The 27516-nt window shown below is 38.3% G+C and overlaps 1 protein-coding gene across 4 annotated transcripts; it reads right to left on the bottom strand.

Annotated features, from left to right (window-relative positions):
* Positions 1–26955, bottom strand: CPSF6 (cleavage and polyadenylation specific factor 6). 4 transcript variants are annotated; one of them, XM_021544270.2, is made up of 11 exons: positions 26819–26955; positions 16069–16278; positions 14841–14944; positions 13948–14093; positions 13128–13301; positions 11545–12049; positions 10233–10325; positions 9122–9237; positions 8639–8792; positions 7861–8055; positions 1–411 (listed from the first exon to the last, which is right to left on the bottom strand). In XM_021544270.2, the coding sequence occupies exons 1-10, from the start codon at positions 26876–26878 to the stop codon at positions 7866–7868; spliced, it is 1752 nt and encodes a 583-aa protein (XP_021399945.1). In that variant the 5' UTR covers positions 26879–26955; the 3' UTR covers positions 1–411; positions 7861–7865. The 4 variants fall into 4 exon arrangements, with proteins under 4 accessions (XP_021399945.1, XP_021399946.1, XP_021399947.1 ...); XM_021544271.2 differs by having other exon boundaries at positions 7861–8052; XM_021544272.2 differs by lacking the exon at positions 10233–10325.
* Between the last annotated feature and the right edge of the window lie 561 nt (positions 26956–27516).

Raw genomic sequence — 27516 nt, 5'->3', positions numbered from 1 at the left:
CCCCATTAAACAGTTTATTACAACACTACATCTACTGTAATCAGTGGTGCTGTGTACAGACATTATATGAACAGTTTAACATGAACAAACTACGATAAAAACAAGCATTTACTTGACTTTTTCAATTGCTTGCACATTATAATTGCCAAATGTATATAACCAGTAATAAAGTTGCAAAAGCTATAAGGTTTAAATCACACAGGTTTCCCTCAAATAAAACAGTTAAGCAACATAAAAAGTAAAAGAGCTACTGGTTACCATGTATGCAGATTTGCTTTATTCAGATCTATTCCTGTTCATATTATCCATGAATCCTTACAGGCTCAGTTCAATCACATGAAGCAAACTGCTGGACAAGCATCTTTCCTTGAAGAATGTATCTTGCCTTGCATGCTGTTCCTCTTCCTTCAGCTGTAATGTGTCAAAATTTGTGATGTAGATTTTGCTAGTCCCCAAAACACACAGAAAATTGTTGGCTTATCTATACATACACAACTCGTGCATCTATTTCACCATGATGTTAACTAACACAAAACACCCAGAAGCAGTAGCTACTTATTTGAAGTTGTTTTCTAATAAAGTAATTAAAAATAAGATTAATGTTGTTGTACAACAAAGTTGAAAGAATATAAACTTCACAGTTAAAGTATTGATGATAAAGAAAGAAATAACTACTGCTTCTGTGACTGCCAAATTTATATAGAACATTTCCTAAAGTATGCATTCTGCAAGAGTAACTGAACAAGAATTTAAGGTAATTTTACCACAATTAGATTTTTACATTTTTACCTGCCCACTTACATAATTTTGAAGCTGGTTTGACATTTAAGTAGTTAATTGATTCTATAATGAAGTGGATGGCTCACAGCTCAGTAACATTTAAAAGCACACAGAATCTGACACCAGTACTTCAAAAGAATAGTGGCAAGCTGGATGGGGCTCACATCTAAAAATACACACTTGTAGTTATGCACAAGAACCCACTTTTCAATGAATACAATGTAGATTTGCAGGTTTCCTCACCTACTTGCCCTTGAAAAATCCCCAAGCCCTACTTCCTGCTCTTGTCGTATTTTGGCAAATCAGGGAACCACACAATTCAAAGTTAATTACTGTAAGAGTTCACAAAATACTTGGGATGGTATAATTCCATACACTGGATTTCAGCTGAATTCCATTACAAAACAATTAGCTATCTTAATTTCATTAATAATTAACAATTTCAACATTCAATAATTTCAAAATAGTTTCAATCAAATTATTTTAAAAACCCAACACATTAAATTATTCATTTGAAAACCAAAACATTTAGAGAAGCAATTTCATGAATGTACAACAGTACACAGCTGTCAAATATTCTTTTACTAGTACAATAATTTCAAAGCTGGGAAAACTAAGTATGCAATTCTTCTTCATTTCCTCAAAGTGACTGTTAACAATAACTTTTAAAAAATTCCTAAGTATAACCAAGTAGATCCTATACACTATAGTGTGCACATAAACTAATCCAAATCAGAGAGTGAAATTTCTTATCTTATTCACAGATTTTGTTCCCAGGTCCTGAATTTATCGACAACTACTTCTGGGGAAGCTCCTTTCCCAGAGGCCAGTGTTACACACTTTTGAAATTAATTAGTAGCAAAGTGACAAAGTGCTACCTCTACAAGAAAAACATGTTCAGAGTTGTGAACTAAGTTAGCACAAACAGACAGGAGACAATCTCAGTTTTCTAGTGAAGAAAGCCAGTACTTGACAGCTGTGAGACTGTACATCAGAATTTGCTGCTCTCATTATACAATTGCTGCAGCCAGAATTATGGATCTTTATTATGTCTATGGCAACAATTAACAGATCCAAAGCACCCTATATACGATTTATAATACTACCATAAGAAAGCTTCAGTTCCTGGGAATAATTTGCTATATCTGTAAAGGTACTTACGGATCTACAGGAACTCTAAAGAATGCACAATGAAGTGAATTTAGGATTAATGCTTTTTGGTATAGGGCTCTTAAGATGGTCAGAACCACACTGAGCCTTCATTTTTAAAAACATGACCAACTAAAATCCAAAGTGGTGTACATTCAGTTCCAAGTATTTTGCCACTATATCTTGGCAAAGCTGAAAACCCTTGTGGCTCGGAAAAGAAAAATCTGTATGGATTATACCTGCGTGATTTTAGCCTTTTTCAGTATTCTACAAGCAAGTAGAATATTGAAGCAACAAAATTTTTTTAAAAAAATTAAATCTCTAGTCAGTATTTCTTGGCATCTTTCCATCTGCCTCAAGCTCATACATAAGCTATCTGTCCCAAGCACGTGTTATATTTGTACAATTTAACACCAAACAGCAATCAGTTTCTCAGCATTTCTACCAAAATTTACCAACTCTATCCAAATTTCAGACTTAGGTGTTGAATAGAATTTTGTGGCTTAAAAGTTAGGGGTTTATGCCAGAACATTTCACAAATGAAATCCCAGAACTTGAGTGATCAAACATTTTTATATTTATGCAAGATGCAACTTGAGCACTTTTTTACTCACAAAAACACACTCTTACAACAAAACCCCAATAGATTTATTATATATATATCAAAAGCATCTTGCAATAGCAGCTCTAGTTTTTTCTGTTTAATTTCAATTATCCAAATATTCACATAAAAGCTTTAAACAGCCTTTAAAATTTTGAAAATTCTACAGTAATTTTAAAGCTGTATATACATATACCCGTCAAGTTTATTATAGTAGTTTATTTTCAGAGATTGAATTTCAATCTCACATGTTCACATTTCAGTAAAATGCACAAGATACATTTGGTATTATATCCTAGACGCTCCTATGAATTACTTAATGTAATTCTCCTTTATTTTATTTTATACATGAAGAAAAAGAAATATACAAACCAAAAATCCCACAAAAAGTATCAGCTTAAAAGCTAAAAATTTATTTTAAATTTAACCTACATTCCAGAACATCACAAAATACCCCAAATATTCTGATGCTTTAGCTGTAACATAGTGACAAAGAAGGAATGTCAAGCTTGACTTTCTATTTGTCTTTCAGCATGTAAGCAGAGATACAAATGTGGTTCTGTCCTGTTCACTATACACATACAGAGTATTTTACCAGCACTAGCACCTTCTCACATTTGCTGCCTGCTCCCCCCTCCTATAACGAGTGTACTTACCTGCTGTCTTTGTTCAGTCTTAGTGTGTAATTTAAGATCCACACAACAACAATTTCATGATTGTTTAAATCATTTTACATGGGGGAAAATCCTCCTAAACAAATGACCCTCATTTGTCAGGTATTTTCTTCTATTATCCCAGCCTGTCTATTCACCAAAACTAACTGATGAACAGAGAGGCATGTTCAGAAAATTCAATCTTTAGTTTACAAATTAAAAACATAATAATTATTGGCAAGTACTTTTAACATTAATATATGAGGGAGAGACAAAATGGTAGATCGAGATGCCACAGGAAAACATAAAAATAAGATCTCTCATATGTCTCCTTTTTTTTTTTTTTTTTTTTGGTAAAAAGAAATCTTAGTTCTCAAACCACAATGAGCAAAAGTAAAAAGGTGATTTTTTTTTCATTCTTTGAAGAACATTGATTCAAACCAACAATTTCATTTTTGTGTTTCATATACCTAAAAATTTCTTGGGGAACCTTTCAAATTTGTCAAAACTAATGAATTCACAAAATAAAGAAACCCCAGGATATGAGGAACAAAAAAAATAAGTGTGTCTACAGACACCTCAGAAGTTAGTAAAATTACAGCAACATATTAATGGGAAAAAAGTAATAAAAGTTAATGCATTTGAAAATAAGTAGCATAAGATCCTCTGATCATTTTTTAATCCTTGTTTCAATCTCAAGAAAATCAGATTCATCACTGAACATTAACAAGCTCTGTGTTTCTGCAAAACACCAGAATAATGGTAAAACAGATTTTATGAAGCATATAAACCAGTGGCACTGCTTGCCTCTATTCATGCTATGCTGGATTGCAAATACTGAATCAGATGCACAAAGCATTATTTCTCTGGTGAATGCTAAATACAGAATTGTGCCAGCCTCACATAAAACACACAGTTAAAAAAGAAGAGTTTAGGTAAACAATATTAATAACATCTTAAGACTAAGACCTGTTATAATTCTAGAAAGGTATATATACCCAGGTCTTGAACAATGTTACCACATGATTCACTTAATATTAGCTAGAAGCTTATTATTAAAATAGCCTATTAAAAGCAAACATTTGCCAATTCATTACAAGTTTTCTTAAAAGGCTAATTTCATACTTCACTTGATGTTTAGGTGGTTATTAGCACAGTTACAAGACCATTCCAACTTAGAGAAGCAAAAATAGAATGAATATTATGTAAACTGTCAGTACAATTTCCCCTCCTACTGACACAAAAAATTTCAACCATGTTAATCTTGAATCACTCTAAAGCTGAAAGTAATTTCAGAGTGATCTGAAGCAGTTTTTGATGAAGCATATGAGCCTTGAACTTCAAATTATTTTGCTTACAGTGGTTTGAGAGCAGAAAAATCAGAGAATAAACATGAAATATGGAGTACAAAGTCTACATACATATCAACTGTTACAATGTTGTGGTTTTGTCTTTGCAGTTCAATCCAAATCCAGTTTAAATAGGAAATAATCAATCAACCCAGTAACAAAAACATAAAATGAAAAACTTAACATTCAGCAGTTATAGAAATTCAGACAGATTAAGATTGGGACGATGTATCAGCTAGAAATACATTATTATCAGTTAAAAAAATTTTTGCCTAACACGTCAGGACTCTTGCTCATGAAGTTACGTTACTATTCTGTTTGTACACGTTAATTTTGCCGTTAATTTTTCTAAATGTCTATCTATTGGGTTCTCAGTTTTTTGACTAACACAGGTTAGACATTCGTCTTAAATCCATTGTTATCTTTTATATTTACAGGCTTTCTATGAGTAAAGGCAAGATATTCCAAGGAAGCATTCAGTTTATAGTAATGGGTTGTTAATGTACAGAAGTCTTACTCAAGTGGAGGCACAAAAATCTTGCAACAATTTGATTTTAAATCATGAAGTGTACAAACAGAAGTGTAAATTACTTGATATGGTACAACTAAACTTTTTAGAGTTTTACTTTTATAAACATATTTCATATGTTATTCCAATTTAACCCATCTCTATAAATGTTATACAGAACAAACCGAATTTCACTGTTCACAAAAGTTTTCACAATGGACCCTTAGAATCCTTCTGAACTAGACGTGTAACACTTTGGAAAAAATGCCAGTACAGTATCACAGTCATGACTATAGGTACACAATAAGGAGAAATATAGGTGCCATTCATAGGGTACAGGCACAGAGGCAACTTCATGTTTTCTGGCAAAACACAGTAATATGGGGAATAACTCGTTTCAGCACTGTTGATATTTATTAAATGACTGAGTGTTAAATCAGTTTATGAATATTATTCAATGTAAAAAATGAAACAAAAATGTATGGGAACATATATCTTAGTGAAAATGAAACATACAAACCAGGAGATAACTGTATTTCTTTTATATGTATGTGTGTGTGTATAAATATATAAAAACAAAACTACAATATATCCCTTCTTCATTAAGACAGCAACAAGACAAACTGTTTACAACTTAAAAAAATACCAAATGTTCTAATTTACATATAGTACACTTAATTTGCCATTTAAATCAAGTTCTATGGACCTATTTTCTTTGCACAAGGGAATCTTTTTGCCCAAGTCCCCCTTTTGAAAGAAAAAAGAAATCCCAGCACACAACAAAGCTGAAGGATCTTACAAATATAAATCCCACCTGAACTGAGACTGAAATAGCCTCAGTGTAAATTGTGCTTCAGAAATTATAAAATGCAACCTAATGCTGCTTGATATATATTCTTGGGGTAAGAGAGTAGGAAATCTGTACTTGTCACAGTAAATATGTATCTACGTGCACAACACTAAATACACAAACTAAAGCTAGATTAGTAAACTATGCCAAGGGTTAAAAAAATTATCTTTCATTCCACACTATTAACAATTTTTAGTATGGTTTGCTCATCTCCACCAGAAGGAAAACACTCTGGAAATGCATCCATTATTCAGCTCAATGGTTACCTCTATTAGTAACAACTATTTGCAAATATCAAAAATATGCAGCTATTATAAAAGGTAAAAACCCAGTTCAACAAAAGAAATTACATTTATTTTGTTATATCTGTATTTTTACGTTCTTATTTTACAATTAAAAACCAGAGTTGATATTTTTACAAAATTCCAGAAATATTTCTACCAATCCATTTTTAATGGCAGAAAGTGGCATTAACAGAAATATACTGCCAACTTTATTTCAGCTGCCATGTTTCACCTTTCTATTTAAGCCTTTGACTCCCCTTCTCTAGCTCTTATTTCTTTTTGTGTCCCCTGCTGGTATATGAATCTGAGACAACATCCCACTTAATTCTCAACACACTAGAGCATTTACTATCATAATTTGTTCTCTCCCAGAGGAGTGTCAGTGACACAAAAACCTGACTGAAAATCTGACATATAACACATACAGAACTGTATTTTCACTTAGGACTATACTACATTTTATATGACGTCTATAAACTTTGCTTTGTAACATCTATAAATGAACTCCCATGAACAAAAAACACATGTAAATCTCAAAACTAAATCTGAGGTTAAATGTAAGAAATGGAAGTTGGGCAGACAGGCATGTCTACAAGCTTCAATTTCAGTGTAGATGTAGTTCTTTCAAAAAAAGAAAAGACCACTAGAGAGTCACTACTCTCTAGTGTAGGTAGGGTTGTTTTTTTTTTCAATTGTCAAATATAAGGCATCATGGGTGGCTTTAATCCCAAACCCTAAAAATGGTACATTACATAATGCCATCATTTCTATGTATTTTAAAGCAGTACATTGAAAAGAATCATTGTTTAGCATGCTACTCTAGCTGTCTAGACATTTGATGCATACAAGACTTCAGACACATGAAAGTGCATAAAAGTGCACGTTAGTTTGTGAACAACCAGAAAAGAACCAATTCTATTGTCACACATTGGTTTACTGGTCTTCAGAAAATGACTCTACTACCAGAAGGGGGATGGACTGAAAAATCAGGGTGGTGGCAGCAACTGATAATAAATTTTACTGAAGGTTAATACCTGGATTTAGCTAGAAGGCAGAAGATACTGACAGATCACATTTCATAAAATAAAGAGCAAAATCTGGTTATATTTCCTGAATTTGACTAAAACTCACCAGGAAAAAAAATCAAACAAAAGCAACATGAAACAAAACAACAAAACCCACAAAATCACCACCATACCTGTGCAATGACAATAACTGTATGGACTTGAAATAATCCACACACAAACTATGAAGGGCTAAATGATACAGTCTTTACAGAAGTATAATCACAAATTGAAAATTAGTATTTTAAAATACAATTAAGAAATAAAACTAAAATTCACATAATATTTTAAGATTACAAAGAGAACAGTCTGACTTATTGCCTTTTTAAGGAGTGGTTCAATCACATTTCATAAAAACTGGAAACACTATTATCAGCCACAATAAGAGAAGTGGCATGCAGAATGTAGAAGATAATTGCACAAGTACTTGCTCCTTCCCAAGATGAGTTAATTACCTGTTATTACTTACCTGTGTTCATATCAGGTGCTGCAAGAAGAAGGTGATTCAGTACATACTGCAGGATCATTTAAATACAGACACGAATGAAACAAATAATCTCAAACCTAGAGAAGTTACTTTTAGTAAGCCAATACAGTTCAAGAACATGAAAGAAATGCTCACCTTCTTTAACGGTGACGATATTCTCTCTCTCTGTCTCGTTCTCTGTCACGATCTCTGTCACGATCGCGATGTCTCTCTCTCTCACGGCTTCTTTCCCGGTAATAGTCATCGTGACGATCTCTACTACGCGATTTGTGGCGCCTACTTTTTTCTCGTGACCTACTGTGGTCCCTCTCTCTGGATCGCTCACGTCTTCTAAAAGAAATTACTTCATTAACTTTTTCTTCAAAATACTTGTCATCCCCATGCCAGTTTTGTATTCTGCTTATGAGTATGAATTTGATCAAAATGCAGGTATATTTTTGTATGTAACATTAAAGATATCTGGTACAAACAGTGGTGGCTAAGAACACAGTTACAAGTAATAAAGGGGCACCCACTTTCTAATGTAGCAAGGAAAAGTCAAAGTATGTACTCAGAATGGAGAATGACTGAAATCCGCTGGGGGAAATGCAACACATATCAAATGATTACTACAACATGGCTGCTAATCTGCATATGGAAAATATGGGCCAAAACCATTCAAAACTAAAAGTTAAACTGAAGCTAATCAGATCAATTTTGAAAAGAGGGTTAATTAAAAGGCAGCTTTCCTAGGTTCAGGAAAGCCTTATTTGGTTCCTTCACGGGAAAGCCTTATTTGGTTCCTTCACATATTTCATGTGCAACTCAGCAAATCACTGGCTTCTTACAAGCCTTAGTTTCTTCTCTGTGAATTAGTCCTGCACCATACCTTCTCTTTTTTAAAGTAAGAGCAGATGGAAGAGGAATGTTTTACCTGGATCCAGAACCATAAGACTTGGACTCAATTCCATGAAGGCAGTCCTGCAGAGAACTAATAAGTACTTTGCAGCGATCATCTGCAGATACTTTGGACTGTTTGATTAAGGAAATTGCAGTTACCAAGGTCTCTATAGCACTTCCATAGTCCCCTGAAAATGATGCAGGATCAGGATCAGAAAATCATGCAAATTAAAAGACAGATTTTTATCTGTAACAGTATTGCCATTTTGAGTATCTTCTCTTAAACAGCCATCTAGATAATTTACTGCAGCACTATTAAAATACTGTCCCAATCAGTACTGAGAAAGTTTTCTTAGAAACTAACCGAAGAACAGTACAAAATCATTTGTAAGTTGTATCTAAATTCACATCAGGAAAATGTGTCTTCAGGTTTTTCAGATTCCTAATTTAAAAAAAACCCCTGCAAATTCTTTTCAGCTGTGTAGAAAAACAAACACATGACTTAAGTTTTACTAACCAGCACTGGCATCTGATACAGCTCTTGAAATGGCACTGCTTGAGATTGCCCTATTTCTATTCATGATTTCTTCAAATTCTGCTTCACTCAGAGGTGTCCTCGCAGCATCCATTTCTCTGCAAGCAATAAAACTAGTATTTAAAAGGTTAAGGAGAACTTCAGAACCTAGCATTGCAATTTCAACAATCCAAGTTTGCAACTTTAAGCAATGACAAACAGAAAAGAAAGCAGGATCTGGGTTTGGTTTTTGTTAAGGACCATCGTTACAGTATAAAATCCTGAAAGCTTAAAAAAAACAAACAGAAAAACCCCAACAAACCAACCAAACAAAAAACCCCAAAGAAACAATTAAGACACTGCTGTATAAATAGACTTTTTTTTCTGTTTATCCCATCTATTTCAAATATTCAGCAGCACTTAATATTGTGCTTGACAAATATTTACAATTTTCATAAAATCCTCGAAGGTACGTAAATAGATATTCCCAACTAAATGGATGTGGAAATACATGTACATAGGCAATGCAGCTTTGAGCAAAATTAGAGAAAATTTTCATAACAATACTGGAATCAGAACTATATGATCCTGTTTCCCAGATCTTAACTAAGACCAGAATGCTGTAACTTTTGAAAAACAAATATAGTTACCATCTTTAAAACACTCAATTTTCTGAATTATATGTCAGCATTTTACAGCAATTTTTTTTTTTAATTAATTTCTGGTCAAGTTCAAGGTACTCCAATTTGATCTCCCTACTAGTCATAGTAAGGAGGAAACAATAAAGCAAAATCCTCGTACTCATTGCACTTCAATTATCAGCTACCTATACAGGGTTTGCAAAGTAACAGAAGTAAACCTAAATTTTCCCAAAAGTTTTGCAGTGTCCTATTAGCCAGTCTCTGTGTCACATAGAAAATTTGGAGAAATGTGTTAAGAGATAAATGATGAGACTGTCAAACTGGCCCACTGCTTGATATTTCTAGAACAGTGTTAGTTCTTCTGGTAGAAAGAAAATGCAGAATAATAAGCAATGCTATCCTCTTAATTGCAAGAAGTGGAACAAGATCCTATAGCCAGTTTAGCATAAGAGGAAATGTCTAAAAATTCATACCTCCCTGAGTTTTGAGTATTATTTTTCGTGTGCCTCCCATAGAATGGAATATGTAATTTTTCTCTTATGGACATGTTATTTCCAGTGAAACGCCTATGATATATAATTAATGACAATTTAAATAGTTATGGATGATAACTTCAACATTATTAAATGAAAATACTGGACAGTAATTTATACTGTCCTATTCCCACTCCTTCCCTCCCCAGACATTCTATAAACTGCAGACAACCTTGATTTAGTTCATCAAAAAACACCCAACACCTTATAGTCTTATATTTCAGGCAATTAAGCCAAATGCTTGAATTTCTATAGTTTTTTTGGTATGAACATCACATGTACAAATGGGGGGGGGGGTTAAACATTGTGGTAAAGAAAGAATCAAAGCACAGTATCTTTGCAGGAAACATTTTAAGCCAGAAAAGTGTGTCTCATGCTAGCAGTAAAATTACTACTGAAAAATTCACATCTAACTATGTAAAATAATCTCTTACAATTTATGCCAAAATTTTTGACAAATACAAATATGGTGAAAATCAAGAAATAGCAGCAAGACAGGGATGCTTGAAATCACAGATGAAAAAGATGTTTCAAACAAGATGTGAAAAACTTGACAAGTCAAGTCAGGGACTTAAGAACTCTGTCACAGATAGGATTAACCACAGGAAAAGCCACTGCTACAAACACAGTTAAGATTGCACCAAATGAGCAGAAACATCTTGATAGGAAAGGAAGGTTAAAGTCTTGCAGTAAATTCACCCCTGGCTTTTAAGACAAACACTAAATTTTAATTAAATCCTAAAGAAAAAAAGGGACAAGCAACACTGCTGAAAGATGAAAATGGTATGAACTTGGTATGACCTCAACATTGACACATATTCAAAAAAGAAAACTTCAGAGCATTCTTAAAAGGCAGCCTGCAAAGCACCATGATACAGGTAAAAGTCAGAACTTCAAGTTAAGACAGAAGCACAACCAGAAGTTGCTGCATAAGAAATTATATATAAGTTTACATGTAGAACACATGGAATGATGACACTACCAAATACAGTGAAGACAAACAGTTCAGAGCTGAAAAGTGAAGTGAGATTACTGGTGTTGCATTTCAGGATTTTCCTCCTGCTGCAAATATGTTTCTCAGATTTAATCCCTTGGAAAAGTTAAAAGGGGGAAACTACAAGATCAGTGGGATCCCTTCTGGCCCTACTTCTAATTACTCCTAACATTTGCATTAAAATGGAAAAAAAATCAAATGTTTCCAATAAGAGGAGTAAAATCTACTACCCAAACACATTAGACAAAAAGAACTCACCTTCCAGGTGGCCCATAGTCACCTCTGTCATATGGTGGAGGTCGGCCATATGGATCTGTCGGAGGTGGCCCACGACTGTCTGAAGTGGGTATGCCACTATTGGCAGGTGGGGGGAAGAAAGCTGGATTCACATGTGGTGCCGGTGGTGGAGCACCTGGCGGTGGCCCAGGGAGATGTGGAGGAGGAGCAAGAGTCAGGGGTGGCCCAAGAGGACCAGGTGGACGAGGGGGAAATGGACCCGGAGGTGGAGGTGGACCCTGCTGAGGTGGTGGTGGACCTGGTGGTGGCCCATAGCCTGGAACTGGTGGTGGAGGGCCTGGAGGAAGTGGCCCAAGTGGAGGCTGACCAAAAGGCTGTCCTGGAAACAGAACTGGTGGTGGTGGACGATCACCACGATTAGGAGGTCCAGCTAATGGAGGTGGGAGGACCTGACCAGGAGGTGGAGGGCCTGGTGGGCCTGGTGGGCCAGGAGGACCTAAGGGAGGACGTGGGGGAGTTTGTCCAGCTAAAATATAAACAAACAAACAGAAAAAAAAAAAATTGAGTGAATAAATACAAAGAAATAAAATTTAAAATTCTTCAGGTTTTTTATTCTAAAAAACAGTGACAAAAAAGAAACCAACCCTCCCTCCCTGAACACTGCAACATGTACAAGACATGAATGTTCCTGTTTTGGGTCCAGTAGCCTAAAAAGTGCTTAACTTATCTGTATCTATTGATACTAGATATCTAGAGATATCTAAACAGAACAACATTATCTTAAACACTGACAACTCTGCTCCTCAAATCACTTAATCACCTGCTGTTTCCAAAATCTGCAAATTACAAAAGCTAGAAGATGTTACATCTTATTGCAGCTAGTCTTTCATGTGGGGCTTAAGATAAAATATATATTAAAAATATTAGACAAGGTGTATTGGAGAAAGTAATGTAAATGCAGTATCCAAGCCTTACTTTAGATTCTCATCTGTTTTTTTTTATTTAACTATGCCCCTTGGACTGTTGGTAGACAATCTATTTCTGAATGATATTTACTAAAAAATATGTCAGCTGAAAAAAGAACTTCAGTGCAGTGCAAACCTAATTGCTTAAGATATTTCTTCTATATCAGATATTTAACTAAACATTAAGACCTCCTCTTCAAATTTCTGGTGTTTTAAGTGCCTACTAACTGACCAGTCAGTGGGCATGAATAAACTTGTACTACAATAAGGAAATTAGTTACTTTACACTATGCAGCACAGGCAATTCTCAGCACATACAGCAAATCAGAAATCTCAACAGCACTACCCTAAAGCCAAATCTATTTGCTAACATGATCTATTTTAATTTTTTTTCATACTTAAATATGTATATTGACACTGTATAAATAATGTATGTAAAAAAACTCTTGCCTTGCTACCAAATTTACTAGGTCCAACTTCTTGTTGAATATCAACAAAGGAACAGTCAAGTCCTATAATCTATGTGTGACCACCGATTATAGCTCATTACTGAATTTCCTTGACCTTTATCATTTCCCAAATAAGTAAGACACATTGAAACACATATAAGACTGGAACTCCATATATGCATAATTTTACCTGGGAAAGGCGGTGGTGGCCCTCCTGGCCCTGCCGGTCCAGGGAATCTATCTCCACCTGGAATGGCACCTGGAAAACGGCCCCGACCTCTATTACTAGGTGGAAATGCTGCTCGTGAGCTTCCTCCTGGGGGACCAGCTTTACCTTCCCCAGACATCTGGCCAGACTGTGTGGCTGCAATAACAAAGCAATAATGTCATTACATAAATCAAAATAGGTTGAAATATTTCAACACTTGACCTAAAGTTTTATGCAGTGCTGAAGTGTGACCTTACGAGCACCAACTTGCTCCCTGTACCCAAACCCAATGCATTTGGGAAGGAAACCATTCATTGCTAAAATACTATGCCTCATACTAAAGGAAGAGGATCTGGAGAGACTGCCAGTCTCCTTCAATGAAGCCCAACACCACACTGGGAAACACAAGACATGGTGCTAAAGTACAACATGGAACCTCTCTTCCCCATTCTACTATAAATACAGACCATCCACTCATTATAATTTAGTCCAGTTTGTTTACAAATGTTAAATTTCTAAATGCTCTTGTGCTTTTTTTTTTTTTTAATTACATCCACAGGAAATTGAGAAATCATCCACAGCTGTTAAGACAAGAGCTGCACAAAGCTGCAACCTTCTCTCAAAATGCAGCAGCTCTTCAGTGTATGAAGTGATTTCTTTAAATAAAGATACAACTTCATTCACCTGGACTCTAAGTATTTTATGGTTATTTTAAACTGTGCAGAAATTATAAGACGCTGAGCTAAGAACCTGCCATTCTACTTCTTCTGCTTTTCCAAGACAGCACTTAAGAAAAGCTTACTTTTCCTTGACTGCATTTCAAACTGACTCAGAAACTGTTTATTACACGGAGTTACAACAGGATTCTGCCCATGCAATTCTCTTTTAGGCAACAAATCCATCAGCTTTTTGGAGGATGCTTCTGATCCCACACCCACAAGGGCAAACCTGAAAGGAAACAAAAACAATTACACCACAATTTGTTCATTTTCTGACATCCTGACGTCTCATGAAAAAGATTACACAAAGTAAGCAAAGGAATACTTGACAACTAGACACAGACAATATCTCACAGGTCTTAGTCCAGCTTTCAGAACAGGTAAAATAACTTATCCTAGGACATAAAAGAAGGAATCAAAACAGCAAGTACAGGATGCATCAAAGTTTATCCCAACAAAGGCAGCTTTTTGGTGGAGTATCAACAGACTACATAATGAATTAATATGATGAAGTTATTAAGCATATACTCATACACTGTGCTCATTGCTGCTAAAGAGACAGAAAGGCACATTCATGCAGTGAAATTTAGGTTGTCAGTGAAAAATGGGTTCAAGCACTTACTTTAAACAGCTAATAGAAAATAAAGATGTAAACAAAGACATAATAATGAAGGTTGGGGAAACAGCATTTACACTGACTAAAAACAAGCATCACCACCATACTACAAATATAAAAATATAGGAAGTCTTATATGAAGATCACCAACGAGCTTTAACTCCCAAAATAATGAGGCACACAATACTATTATAAAAATTTATGCCTGAAACTTAAGTCATTAGTACGAAATCATATGTGAAATCATTTCTGGATCAATAAGCTGAGCAGTTCAAAGACTGACAATTATGAAAACTGAGAACTCCTTCTCCTCCCAAACTTCAGTCCACATATAGAAAAAAACAAATGACAAGTTCTTACCCCTTAGACTGGCCATTAGCACGATTTTCAAAAAATTTTATCTCCAAAATGTCATTTACCCCCAGTGAATGAACTGCTTCAGTTAAGTCTTCATCTGTTGTCCACTGAAAAATATTTTTAATATTCAACAATGAGAGCTTATCTAAAACACTAGGCAAAGGGCAACTAAATTTTCCATGGATTTTTTGAGTGTGTTTGTATGAAATTGATCCAGAGGAGTATTTTACTCAGGCTGTCAATCTAGTCTGACTTTTGGAACAGTAATTTTTATTTTACAATTCGTTCAGATAATTCACGCACATTGTACTGATTTCATGTCATGTACTTCAAAACAGGACAACTTAAGTCAACAGTCAGGTCCTTTACTTACCTATTAGCTCCTGAAGTACTGTAATAGCTAATGAAAAAAACACCTACAGTAAGTAATAATCAGAAATGAAAAAAAAAATTTAATTTATCTTCTAAAATAGAATTTTGCGTATGTGGGCCCTGAAGCACTTGATTTCATGTAAACATATAAAAGCTCCACTTAATTAAGCTACTGACTAGCTCTTGCAGTGTTTCCTTAACTGCAACTGATTTTAAAATATTTTAATTCTAATAAAAGCAATTATCCTAAGGGTGACTGGAGTTCAGTGAGTTATCATAAACCTGTTCTTCTTGGACGGAGAAATAAGCCTCAAGACAAATACCTGAAAACAGTTATGCTGAAAGAGTCACTGCCGATGGAAAAGGCCCTGGAAAAATGTGAAAAGTAATTTCAAGAAAATCCCAGAGAACCTTAAACTAAAACTTTCAGCAAGAGTTTACTAAAAATTTGGTTTGTTTGGAAACCTTGAAGTATTTACAAGCATGAAGTATTTAACAGTTTAAACTTGTTCTCTTCTTTCATTTGATTCTCTGAAAACCTTAAGAACATAGTAGCACAAACATCCTTTCATAACACTTAAAACATGACAGAAACTCTTAAGTTTATATTTTTCTGAAGACTTTCTTGATTTTTATGACATCATGACAGCTCCAGACAGGCTCTCTGAATTTCAGGTAAAAGGAAAAATGACCCCACAACCACAAATGAAAATGAAAGAAAATCAAACCAACAACAAAAACAACTGGGTTTTGATACTCAATATTTCATATAAAACATTTTAAAGCAAAACAATTTTACAAGTAGTTACATCCATAATTAAAATTCCCATGTACAACTAAACAGCAGTAAGATACTTACCCAAGTGAGATTTCCAATGTACAAGGCAATTCTCTTTCCAGTATATGTATAGACAACATTTGGTGCAGCTCCTTTACCTACATCATCCCCAACAGATGGTGGAAGAGAATCCATGTAATCACGATCCTCTGGAGCATCTCCATTATTTGCAGATGGAGAAATTACATCATCATATAAATCAATCTGATCATGCCCACCATATTCAGCCTCCTGAAATAAAAAAGACATATTGATTATAACTAATATTACTCTTAAAATTTTATTGAAGCAAAAGTTGTTATAATTGCCATGTTCCACAGACACAGTAAGTCTGATCGACCACCTACACAACACCCCTGTTGAAAAGCTAAGCACCAGTTTCCTCCATGTCAAAACATATAAAATTCCTATGACTCCTATTACATTCTAAACTTATGTGGAAAAAATATTTCTAGCCACAGCTTTCTATTCCAATAGTTTTACCCTTGTAATATAAGCAGAAATCAAAAAATCCACAAACCCTACTCCCAGAATTGTATACATTCAAATGCAGAAGTGTCACAGTTTAATCCCAGATTGCAACTAAGTACCACACAGTTACTCACTCACTTCTCCCTCCCCAACCACTCCGTGGGATGGATGAGAAAAACCAGAAAAAGCTAAAACTTGTGGGATAAGAACAGCTTCAAAACAGAAATAAAATAAACTGCAAGTCCCTGAGTAGAGATCAACCCCTTCCACCCAACTCTCACCAGTTTATGTACTGGGCATGATGCTCTTCCATCTGCTTTCCTATAAGACAGCAGGACCCATCATTAAACTAGGTATACTGCATCTGATTTTCTGGTAGCTTATTATACAATGGGGCCCCTTCAGCATGTGTTATCTCCTCCTCTGGTGACATTCTGAAATCTTTGTATTTTAGACAGTCCATGATAATTTTCAAGATTCTTGGTTAACTGAGCTCATTATATGGTCACTGCAACCCACTTATTTCATGTAGCACCAGCTGCAGGATGTGTAGAGAAGACCCTCCTTTGAACATCCAGCCCAGCACTGGCAGTCACTGGGGAGCTATGCTTCAGGACTAATCCCTTTCAAAGCAGCTCCTTGATTAGACTCCAATATCTCTTTCAGCAGGAATATAGGAGGCATCAGATACTCTGTCTCCCCAGTTCCATAAGAGAGGGCTGGAGATGGACTGGAGTCTCTGCTGGTGCTTTCTGCCAAGACGCTGTAGGTAGGGCCATTTGCCCCAGCTGCAGTACAGAGCCCATTTTTACATCTTGCTCTGCCCAGACTGGCCTAGGTGTGTTGCATGAACTATGTCTCATTTAATTTGTTAAAAAGCTTGTTGTTGCTCAGAGCCTCATTTGAAATCATTCTTCTTCCAGGTCATTTCATAGAGAGGGTTTTCAATTAGACATCAATCTGGAATATGTGCATTCTCCAAAAACCCACACCACCTAAGAAAGTTGGTGGAGACGTTACCGATGTTTTGTGATCACATCCATTGGCATCTGACAACATCCATCTTGCCATTTTATTTCTAAAAACTCAATATCCCATGTAGGTCCCTTGACCTTACTATGTTTTATGGTAAAATAAGTTTTCGGAATAATTTGGACTATTTTCTTCCCTTTCTCAAAAACTTCTGCTGCTGTATGGTCCCACATGACGATATCAACGTGCTGCAGGTGTTCCAGACCTTCACCCTGTTCCAATGCAACCTGTATCAGTCCATAGAATTGGCAGTGCTGTGTTTCCACCCCTGGGGCACTGGATTCCAGGTCTACTGAACATTCCTTTAAGTAAAAGTAAATTGGGGCCTGTCAAAGGTACTGGAACACATTAGCAATGTCATTTGTGGCAAACCACTTGGCAGTTTTTGACTGCAGCTCAAATTGGAGCTCCAGCATGTCCAGTATAGCAGCACTCAGCCACACAGTGTGACTTCATTCAGGCCACCATAGCTCACTATGGTTCTCATAGTGGTTCACATTGGCCATATGATCCTGCTGGTCACTGCTTGATTCTCCAGTTGATAAATCAGCTTGTGGATGGGAAATCATGGAGTCTTGGCTGGTGCAATGCTGCTGCTGGTGCAACACGATGGTAGCAACCAGCACCTGTTCTCTGACCTTCAGCAAGCCCAAGAGAAGTGTCCTCTGAGGGAACAGGCAAGGCAGGCAGCTGCTTAGCTTCCTCTGCCTCCAAGGCAGTGGTACTGAACACCCTCTTTTGGGTCCTTGAAATACCCTCTCCTAAGACAATCTGTGCCAGGGATGCACAGAACCTCAAGAACAGACACAGAGGGTGCTTTTGCCACACAATCTGGGTCAGGATCACTTCAGCCTCTGGTTTAGTCAGCTGTTGGGTTCCCCTCTCTCTCCAGAAACAGAAATAGGTTCTGCCCCTGAAGAGCTGGATAGCATTGGGGTACCCTGTGCACTAGAGCCTGATGTGTATGGATCCTGTGGCCTGATGTGCCAGGCCACAGGATCCATACACTCTGTAAACCCAGCATATGAAAATTGCATGCTCTGGACAAATTTCTGCCACAAGGGTCATATGCACTGGAATTCATCTGGGTCTGTGGGTGACTGAGCACTGTCTGGGACATAACAAAGGTACTGGATACCTCTGTGGTGGCCCCGGGTAACATGGAACATTTTCTTTGAAGGGACATCTTTCTTCACACTCTAGAGGAGTTACCTCCCAAAGGCTGAGGCCCTTTGCCAATCACTTTGTCAATGCCCCCTTCCTTAGAAGGTGATCCCAGCTGCTTGGTCTCCCTAGCCTCTAATTCCAGGCTCCTAGCCCTGTTCCCCAGCATCCAAGCAGTCAGGTGATCACCTGCTCACCTGGGTGATGGCTGAAATCTTTTTGCATATCCCACAGCTCTCTCAGGGATAGGGATTGAGTGGTTCCCTTTTGTTCCACCTCTTCCTCCTGCTCTTGTGATGGTGCTGCTTTGTTCTCCTTTGCTAAACAAGCTCTCTTGTATGCATTTCTTCTGGTGAGAAGGGGTGACTGATTCTGGCAGGGCTTGGTGCTCTGGGTCAGCTGCATCACCCATCACAAGGGTCTGAGCTCCTGCCACCAAGGTCTGATTAGCCACACTGCCTGTCACAAGGTTTAAGCAGTTGCAAATAGTTGTCTAACCCTAAACAAGACCTGGCCCACAATCATGATTCCTGGCAACAGGGCCATGCTTGTTTCAACATCCCAAGGATATTCAAAATTTTCAAAAGCTACTGTCATTAGCCCGGCAGAGAAGGGGAAGATGTAGGATCATGTCTCCTCCACAGATTAACTCTCAAAGGATGAAAGGTAAAAGGTGTAGTTATTAATGGTTTACAATAGATCACTCACGAAGTACAAAGATGACAGAGCCAAGTACAAGTAACAGATTTCTTTCACAACCAACAATTCTGTTGTATCATATGCCAGTGCTCACAGGACTATCAAATGCCCTGGGTTAGAAGAAATCTTAGAGATTATCTAGTTCCAAGCCCCCTGCTGTAGGCAGGAATATCTTCCACTAGACCAGATTGCTTATGGACTTACGCTTATGGTTATCACAACACAACACAACAACCTTAGAGCAGTTTCCACAGGTGAAAAACAGGACAACACAGAGCACATGCTGGAAGTAAGGAGAGAAACAATGGAGCTCTGAGAACAAGCAGAACAATTGCTTGAGAGTTGAGAGCATAAAATCAACATTGTGCCCAACAACTATTAAGCTCATATAACAAATGCATAAAGCAATTTTGTTCTAGCATGTTCTGGTCACATTTGTTGTTTTCTCAACCTGTCAAGCCACACAATAGGTGATCATAAAAGGGCTATTGTGGTTTAACTCCAGCTAGTAACTAAGTACCACACAGGCGTTTGCTCACTCCACTCCTGAAACCCTGTGGAACAGGGAAAGAGAATCTGTGAAAAGGTAAAACCCATGGGTTGAGACTAGAACAGCTTAATAACGGAAATAAAGTCAAATATAAATGAATGATGTTGATGAAAAAGAAGACAAAAAGAAATTAAGTAATGCACAAGTGAGTCAAGTGATGCATAACCACTGATGTTCATCACTCACTGACCAATGCTCAGTCTATCCACAAGCAGCAATTGCCCCTCTGAGCCAACCTCCCGCAGCTCCCTGTACCCTCATACCTTGCTCCAGAACAGAAACTGCCTCCACCAGCTTTTGGTATCAGAGATATTTCAGCATCCACTATGAATTTGCATCCAGAAACTCACAGAAGTATCCTAGACAGAATAGTTCAAGGTACCATATATGGCAGCTACAGAGAACCAAGCTGGACTCCACAAAACACAGGCTGCAAAGGTGGCAATGTTTGTTGTACACCCAAGATATCTACAACCATGATCAAAAGATCCACTGTCTTGAAAACACAAAAATATTATCAACTACTGCTTAAACAGGGATAGTGTAACTAAAATAATATAATTTAAAAAACCAAACAAATAGGTGAACTGAATTTTGGCATTGTCAATGAAGTACTTTTAATCCTCAGTAAACTGCATTGTCCCAATAAACTTCAACTGAAGAATCTCTCTCTAAATGTAAGCTTACCACAATTAAATTAAGGGTTTCATATTTCACCTACTCTATCCAGTTCTCAGTTTGATTCCTCCTATCACCACATCTAAGGAAATCAGGTACACAGAACTGCTTGAGACAGGCCTAAACATGCCATCTTACAGCTAGATAAAAGTTGCTGTCACGAGGCAATTAAGGAAATCCTCTGCTAAATGTGCAATAACTCTAGTCATTATGCATATGAATAATTACTTCAGGGAAGTAGAATTTAGTCTTGGTAGACAGATGCAAAAACACAATCACCAAGCTCACAGCAGATATATGTACACTAACCTAGCTCTCTGAGGTCAGCATTGCCAAAACACCAGAGTGGGCAGCAGTCCACAGCTCTGCTGCACTCTCCTAGCAACAAGAAACTCCTCTGAAACAGATTGTTTGTATCTCACAGGCTTTCAGGTCTCCATCAGTGGAGAGAATTATTAAGGCAGCAGAGTCCACATGTAATTGAGAGGGGGGCAGGGCAGGCCCAATAGCACCAGTGTCTTACTTTAAATAAAGAAAGACACAAGAGAAAACCCGATGTTGTTCACCAGAATTTCTTCTCACATCATGCTGGTTTTGCATCCAGCATGGAATTCATTCAGTTACCAATCTGTCAGCAAGGTGTGTGCTTCAATGATTAAGAATGATCTGAACCAGCAACTCCAAGTGTAAAGAGAAGATGTCCTGATGGATGTTGCACAAGATCCAACAAACCTTTCTCCTTCATCCATGTTCTGTGGAAACTTATCTAAACACAATCTTCCTTCCCAGAAGAGATGCAGAAGAGGAAAAAAAGTAAAGGAAGTGTTACTTCTCTAGTCTCAGCTATTCAAACAAATGCTCTGCCTGCATCAGAACAAGGTTTGACCTCTTCCAGCTTCTGTAGGTACAAGAAGTACATCAAGCATTAAGTGAAATTATTTCTTCTCAATGACTGTAACTCACAAGCTTGCAGATAAACATGCTAAGAAATAAAGTGAGCACTGTTGTTATGGCCCCCTCTAAGACCAATTCAGACAGCAATGCATTTCCAAAGTCTATGTTTTAACTAGACTACAGTCTGAAATACTTTATCATAAAATCAGGATTGAAATTCCACATTCTATGCTAATAGGTGCTATTGGGTGAAACATTCCCACATGAAAGCCATGAACACGATGAACTTCATGTCCAGGAGGGACAAACTTAACGTGTTATTTCTTATTTGGAACTTAGTGGTCATGCTCCTCTTAGCTGCAGAGAACCACTTACTTCCTTTACAAGTGCTGTTTTGGAAATGGCTTTTGTTGTTGTTATGTAAAATTTCTTTAAGGTGTCCATATGTCTGTTAGACTTGCCTTTTCTGCAGACCTTTGTCCAATTTAAGAGTTAAACACTAACTTACATTGCGAAAAAAAACCCCACATGTAAAAAATTGAGGTAAATAAAGTTTCATGAGAAACATTTACTGTTAATTCTGGGGAAAAAAAAAGATAAAACCTAAACTATTCAGTTCCCCCCTTATTGTTTTTTTCACTCAAGTTACCATATTTGTGGTCAAAAACTCTAAACACATGTTAGCATCCTCATTTAAAAAAATAAATTTGTAGATCCTGAAGAATAACAAAGACATAAACAAAAATCTTTCTGGTCTTGATTACCTGTCTGAACATACAAAATGGAACATTAACAAAAAAGGGGGTCTTTGATACTTCTCAGATAGCAAACTTGCCTATGGCAGAAGTGGACAAGTTTGCTAGACCATAGGATTCACGTTTACTCTACAGGCCCAAATGCTCTTGGCTCTAAACGGCACAGCACTAAAATTTAAGCAACCTGATCCCTTGTAACTAAAAATTACAGAGTAAGTACAGAGTTACAAAAAATAACTAAACATTCACAAGTAGTCAAAAATACAAACTAAACATACATATCATCACTGTTCACATTAAAACAAAATGAAGAGGTGCCAGGTAAGAAGGTCTGAAGTTTTTCTGGAGTTTGATATTTACAAAACAAAAATATATATACAGAAGTTATGTCTTTCCATGGCCCCTTTCAGCAGAACTGACAAAATGTATACGCCATCACATGTTGTGGACATATTTTATAACACATGCAGGTCTGTCACTTTATGTTTTTTTCTGACTAGGACAGCCCTAAGGAGTAGAAATTTATTATACCACAATCCCCTCCCATGATAAGACACCTCTCTTTCTGATATAAAGGCTGTTCTTAATAACTGGCTTTAACTGGCCACTAAATGCTAGCTTTTATTATTTATCACACACAAAAAAACTTCCTTTGTGTTACAGATCTGAAGTCAAGACAGTAACTAACACATTACTAAGATACTGTAATTTTCAGATAATTAGCCTCTTAACTGTTTAGTCCATCTAAATCAGATTTATTACCCAGTTACAAAATACAAAGTGAAAAGTCTTTCATCCCTAATTTGTTAGCATTTAAAAATCAAAATAGAACACTACAGGCATGTCTAGACATATCCACAATTCAACTACCCAAGTTTACTCATTAAGAGCATAAACAAAGCAAGCACCTTTTCCACAGCATTAAAATATGATATGCTTAAATTCTTTTGCATCCTCTTTCTGACCAGAAAGATTTTTACATGTATACATGTGTATAATAAAAGTTTTTACTGTTTAACTACATGCATGAGGACATGTGGGGAAAAAATCCTCCAAGCATGAAAATGCAAAGCTGATTAGGGCATCAGGGAACTGGTAACACATGGTCAAATTTTCATGACCATAAAAAAGCAACCCAGTTTGCTGGCCAAACTGGCAGCAGCGTCAAGTCAGATACAAACTGGCCTTCTGCACAAGTTCCTTATTATCTCTGTACCACACAGCAATATTCTGGGGTTTTGTGTATAAAACCACACCCTAATATTTCCTAAAGCACTCCAAACTTACTGAGGGTAGAAGACCCTTGAAAGAATACCATCCCCAGCTATTTGTATGCAGGTAACAGTTCTAACAAGCGTCACAGATCTGCCTCTCCTGAAGAGCAAGATGTGTAACATGTAAGGAGATGCTTAAGGTAAAATATTCCATGCAATACCTATTTCTAACAGGGCAAAAGCAATGCATGCAGGAAGTACTACATTTATGAGCTATAATCTCAAAATGAGACTTTAAATAAATAGATAAGACTGCTGGATGGGGAAGTCGGCTTAGAAGAAAAGAAAAATGAAAAATTACTCAACCAAGTTCTCCAAGACAAAAAAAAGAAACCACAATTTAAACAAAACTGTAATTGGTCAGAGCCAAATTGACTAATGCTGTTAGCCCAAGAACAAAAAGTATTATTTTCATGAACAACAAGTTAATAAAAGAGGCAACACTGACAGACAATGAGGTTCAGCTGGAATAGGAAAGATGCATCTTCACTCAAAAGATTTTTTATCAAGTTTTGTAACCAAAACTAAATACAACCCATGACAGTTTATGGCTATCATCCATCTTAGCCAGCTTGTAAACCCATGGTTCTGTGGTCTTTATTTCACCTTTATAACCTATGGTTCATTTAGCACTAATCAAGCAGAACAACCTTACCCTCCACCTACTTGGAAAAAGGCATTAAAAAAATCCCAGAAGAGCCTCAAGGATGAGTACCTTGAGGTGTAGAACAAGACAAAATAACCAAGGGAAGTTTATCCAGTTAATAAGTCCTAAATCTAAATGAAGGGTTAACTCCAGATGCAAACACAAGTCTTGTCCCAGCTTGGGTATAAATACAGTTATGTACTGCATAGAGAAGAACAGCAAGCTCCACAGCACATTTTTCAGTCCCTGCCAAAACTAGTGGAAAGGGTTTCTATACTCCAATTTAAAAAATATTAGTACGTCACATTCATGTAGAACAACAAAATCAAAAATCAAGTTCATTTAACAGATAAAACCAATTTATTTTACAAATATGGTGTTTGTAAAATGCATAAATTGTAAAAATACAAAATCAAATTAATAATGGAAATCACTTTCTTCCTAAAGCATTTTTAACTGTCATCTTAACACATCCACATAATTCTGTATTATCCATTTAAGCTGTCAGCTTCAAATCAGGAACAGCACTTTGTTAATAAAAGTTTCTACACACCTTTTCTCAATGATGTCAGAATTAAGAGGCAGTAACTAATACAACTCTCTTTCACATATGACAGAAGGAAATGCCAAAGTGCAGAGGCATCAATCTCTCACAATTTTACAAAAGTAAAACTTTTATATTGTCTCCAGACTTACTCAGTTCAACAATATTACTTTAAATAAAAAGTCACAGAAATTAAATCTGGAAAATAACAAACAGCAATTTTTGGGGGTGTGTGCCACAGTCAAAAACACAGAAGAAAACCCCCTAAAACAAACAAACAAAACCCCCAAATTTAAGCTGATGGAAAAAGGGCAGTAGCCTCTTCTCACCTTTCTGCCCTGTATTTTGCAAGATTTATGAACTGAAACAACAAACTGCAGAAATGCAAACCCACAAGGGAAGCAACTGGAGTGAATACAGAGAAAAAGCAAAAGGGTTCCCTGCCTGCTGGATTAAGCTAAACTAAATTATCACAAGACTCTCTTCATTTGTAACACCATGGTTATATAGAATATCAACAGTAATGACTACCTGAGACCTAAGTAGACCAGGACCGTGTGAGTGAAACAGATCATCCCCATCACTTTTGTTCCAGCACTATCTCTTACAGCACATAACTATTCTACTCTGAGCCCTTCTGCACACATGAATTTACACAAACACTACCAGATTCAAGTGAGGGTTTTTTCTCTGAAAAATCTCCTTTGTTTTCAGTTTTATTTAGAATTGATTAAACCAAATTCAAGTTATCATAGAACCTCAAAAATGTACTCTTCTGCTGAATGGTGTCTGCCCTAGGGTTCATTCCTGTTTAAATTCATACAGTGGGTCTTCAACTGTAAGGGAGAAACCTTCACATACAGACAAAATAAGAGCAAATCAGTGCTTTTCATCATCTCCTTTTAGTATGGCACTCTTTCTGAGTACACCTTTATGAGATTATTAATACTCAGAATTACTGTATTAATCGATGTCTGAAGAAATAGTCTTCTAAAAAAGCTACAAGTTGCTGAGAAAGTTACATATTCCCTATGAATTCCAAAGCCATTGCTTATTTCCCAGTTCTCTGTAGGGCAAGCTGGCATACAGCCGGGCCCCGTAAGTTCCTGAAAGTGCAGTTGTTCCCGGTTATTTATGCTCTAGGGTAGGAACAAAGCAATTTGGGGCAACTCAACCTGGAGAAGTGCAGCACTCGCTAACAGGACAGATGGCATGCAAAACTCATACAACCATCGCGTTTAGGTAGGAAAGCTGGCACACGGCTGTGTGGTAAAGATGAGGGAAAAACACAAACAAAACACCAAAAATCCACAACAAAACCAAAAAAACCAAACACACCTAGAAAAAAAGAGGACTACTTATAATCCAGAGAAGTTTCATATTTCATCTATATTGCCTCAACAAAATATGAACTCACCCTCTAAAAAAGGCTTGTGTCACTTTTTAGAATGGAATAACAAGCAAGAAAAACAAAAAAGGAAATACAAAAAGCTGGATACTCTCTCCAGTGCTGCAGAATAAAGCCGCACTAGTTCCGCCTCCCCCGCAAAGCGCGGCCGAGGAACAGACACCGCTCGGCGGCTTTTCGATTCATCTACGAACAATGGCAGCGCTTCCCCTGCGCCCCGGCGGGAAGGGGCCGCTCTCCCCGCCGCATCCGGGAGGGCCCCGCCCGCCAAGCCGGCGCGGAAGAGCCCTCCGGAGCGGCCCTGAGAAAGAAAGGCAGAGAGGGAGGAAGGCTGGCAGAAACGGAACAGCGAGGAAAGGAAAGAAGGAAGGCGCTCGCCCCCGGCGCGCCCAGCCCGCCGGCACAGCCGCCCCTCAGCGCCGGGCGCGCTCCCCGCCCGGCCGGGCCGCCGCCGGCACCCGCGGCCCGGGCGGGGGGCCGCGCCCGCCCGGCCCCGCGCGGGCCCGCGCCCGGCGGCGGCGGGAGCGCCCGAACAATGGCGGCGCTGCGGCCGCCGCGCTGAGGGCCCTGCAGGCGGCGCGGCCGCGAAGGCGGGCGAGGGAGGGGAGCGCAGAGGGGAGCGCAGCGGAGAGGCCGCGCCCGCCGGCCGCGCGTACCTGGTTGAACTCCTCGCCCACATCGGCGTAGATGTCGATGTGGTCCACGCCGTCCGCCATGGTCCCGCCCGGGGCCGCCGCCAGCCGCGCCCGGCTCCCGAGCCGCCGCCGGGAGGGGGAGGGAGCGGGGAGGCGGAGCGGGCCGTCACTTCCGCGGCGGCGCGGCGGGGCTTCCGCCGGCGGCGGCGCCGGGCCGCTCCTCCCGCCCCGCCCCGCCCCGCCCCGCCCCGCCCCGGGCGCTCCCCGCCCGGCGGGGCCGCGTTGCTGCTGCCGCGTCCGGCCCGGCCCTGCTCCGCGCTGCTGGGCTCGGCGGGGCTGCGCCGGCCGCACCGTGCCGGGCGGTGAGGTCGGTGTCGGTGTCGGTGTCGGCGCTGCGGGGCGCAGGCCGGTGTGCCGCTCCGCCGCGCTCCGGGAAGGGAGCTCCAGCGCAGTCACAGCGCCTTGGTGCTCAGCAGCCGAGGCCTGTGGCTGTCGGCTGAAAATGAGCACCGCGCTGCGCCTTCAAAGCAGGGGCGCGCCGGGCTCCGGAGCGCAGTGAAATGTGCGGCAAGGACACAAAACAGGCACACGCCGAACTGCATTTAGCCACGGCTCTGCTGTGCTGCCGCAGAGCACTCTTTTTTAACGTCACAAAGTGAAGATAATTAATGTCAAGTCAATCGGGGTTCTTTCTTTCGGTGTTGTTTGTTTTTGTTGTG

This window comes from Lonchura striata, chromosome 5, assembly GCF_046129695.1.
Source record: "Lonchura striata isolate bLonStr1 chromosome 5, bLonStr1.mat, whole genome shotgun sequence".
Taxonomy (NCBI): Eukaryota; Metazoa; Chordata; class Aves; order Passeriformes; family Estrildidae; genus Lonchura; species Lonchura striata.
This window is presented reverse-complemented; position numbering and strand designations above follow the sequence as displayed.

Bases quoted from the DNA above. Each gene is read 5' to 3' on its own strand.
- CPSF6 (XM_021544270.2), bottom strand. From the start codon at position 26,878: ATGGCGGACGGCGTGGACCACATCGACATCTACGCCGATGTGGGCGAG. The intron at 13,302-13,947 runs GTAAGCTTTTCT...TTGTTATTGCAG, and splicing joins TGAAATGCAGTCAAGGAAAA to CCACACAGTCTGGCCAGATG. The intron at 10,326-11,544 runs GTGAGTTCTTTT...TATATATCATAG, and splicing joins GACTATGGGCCACCTGGAAG to GCGTTTCACTGGAAATAACA.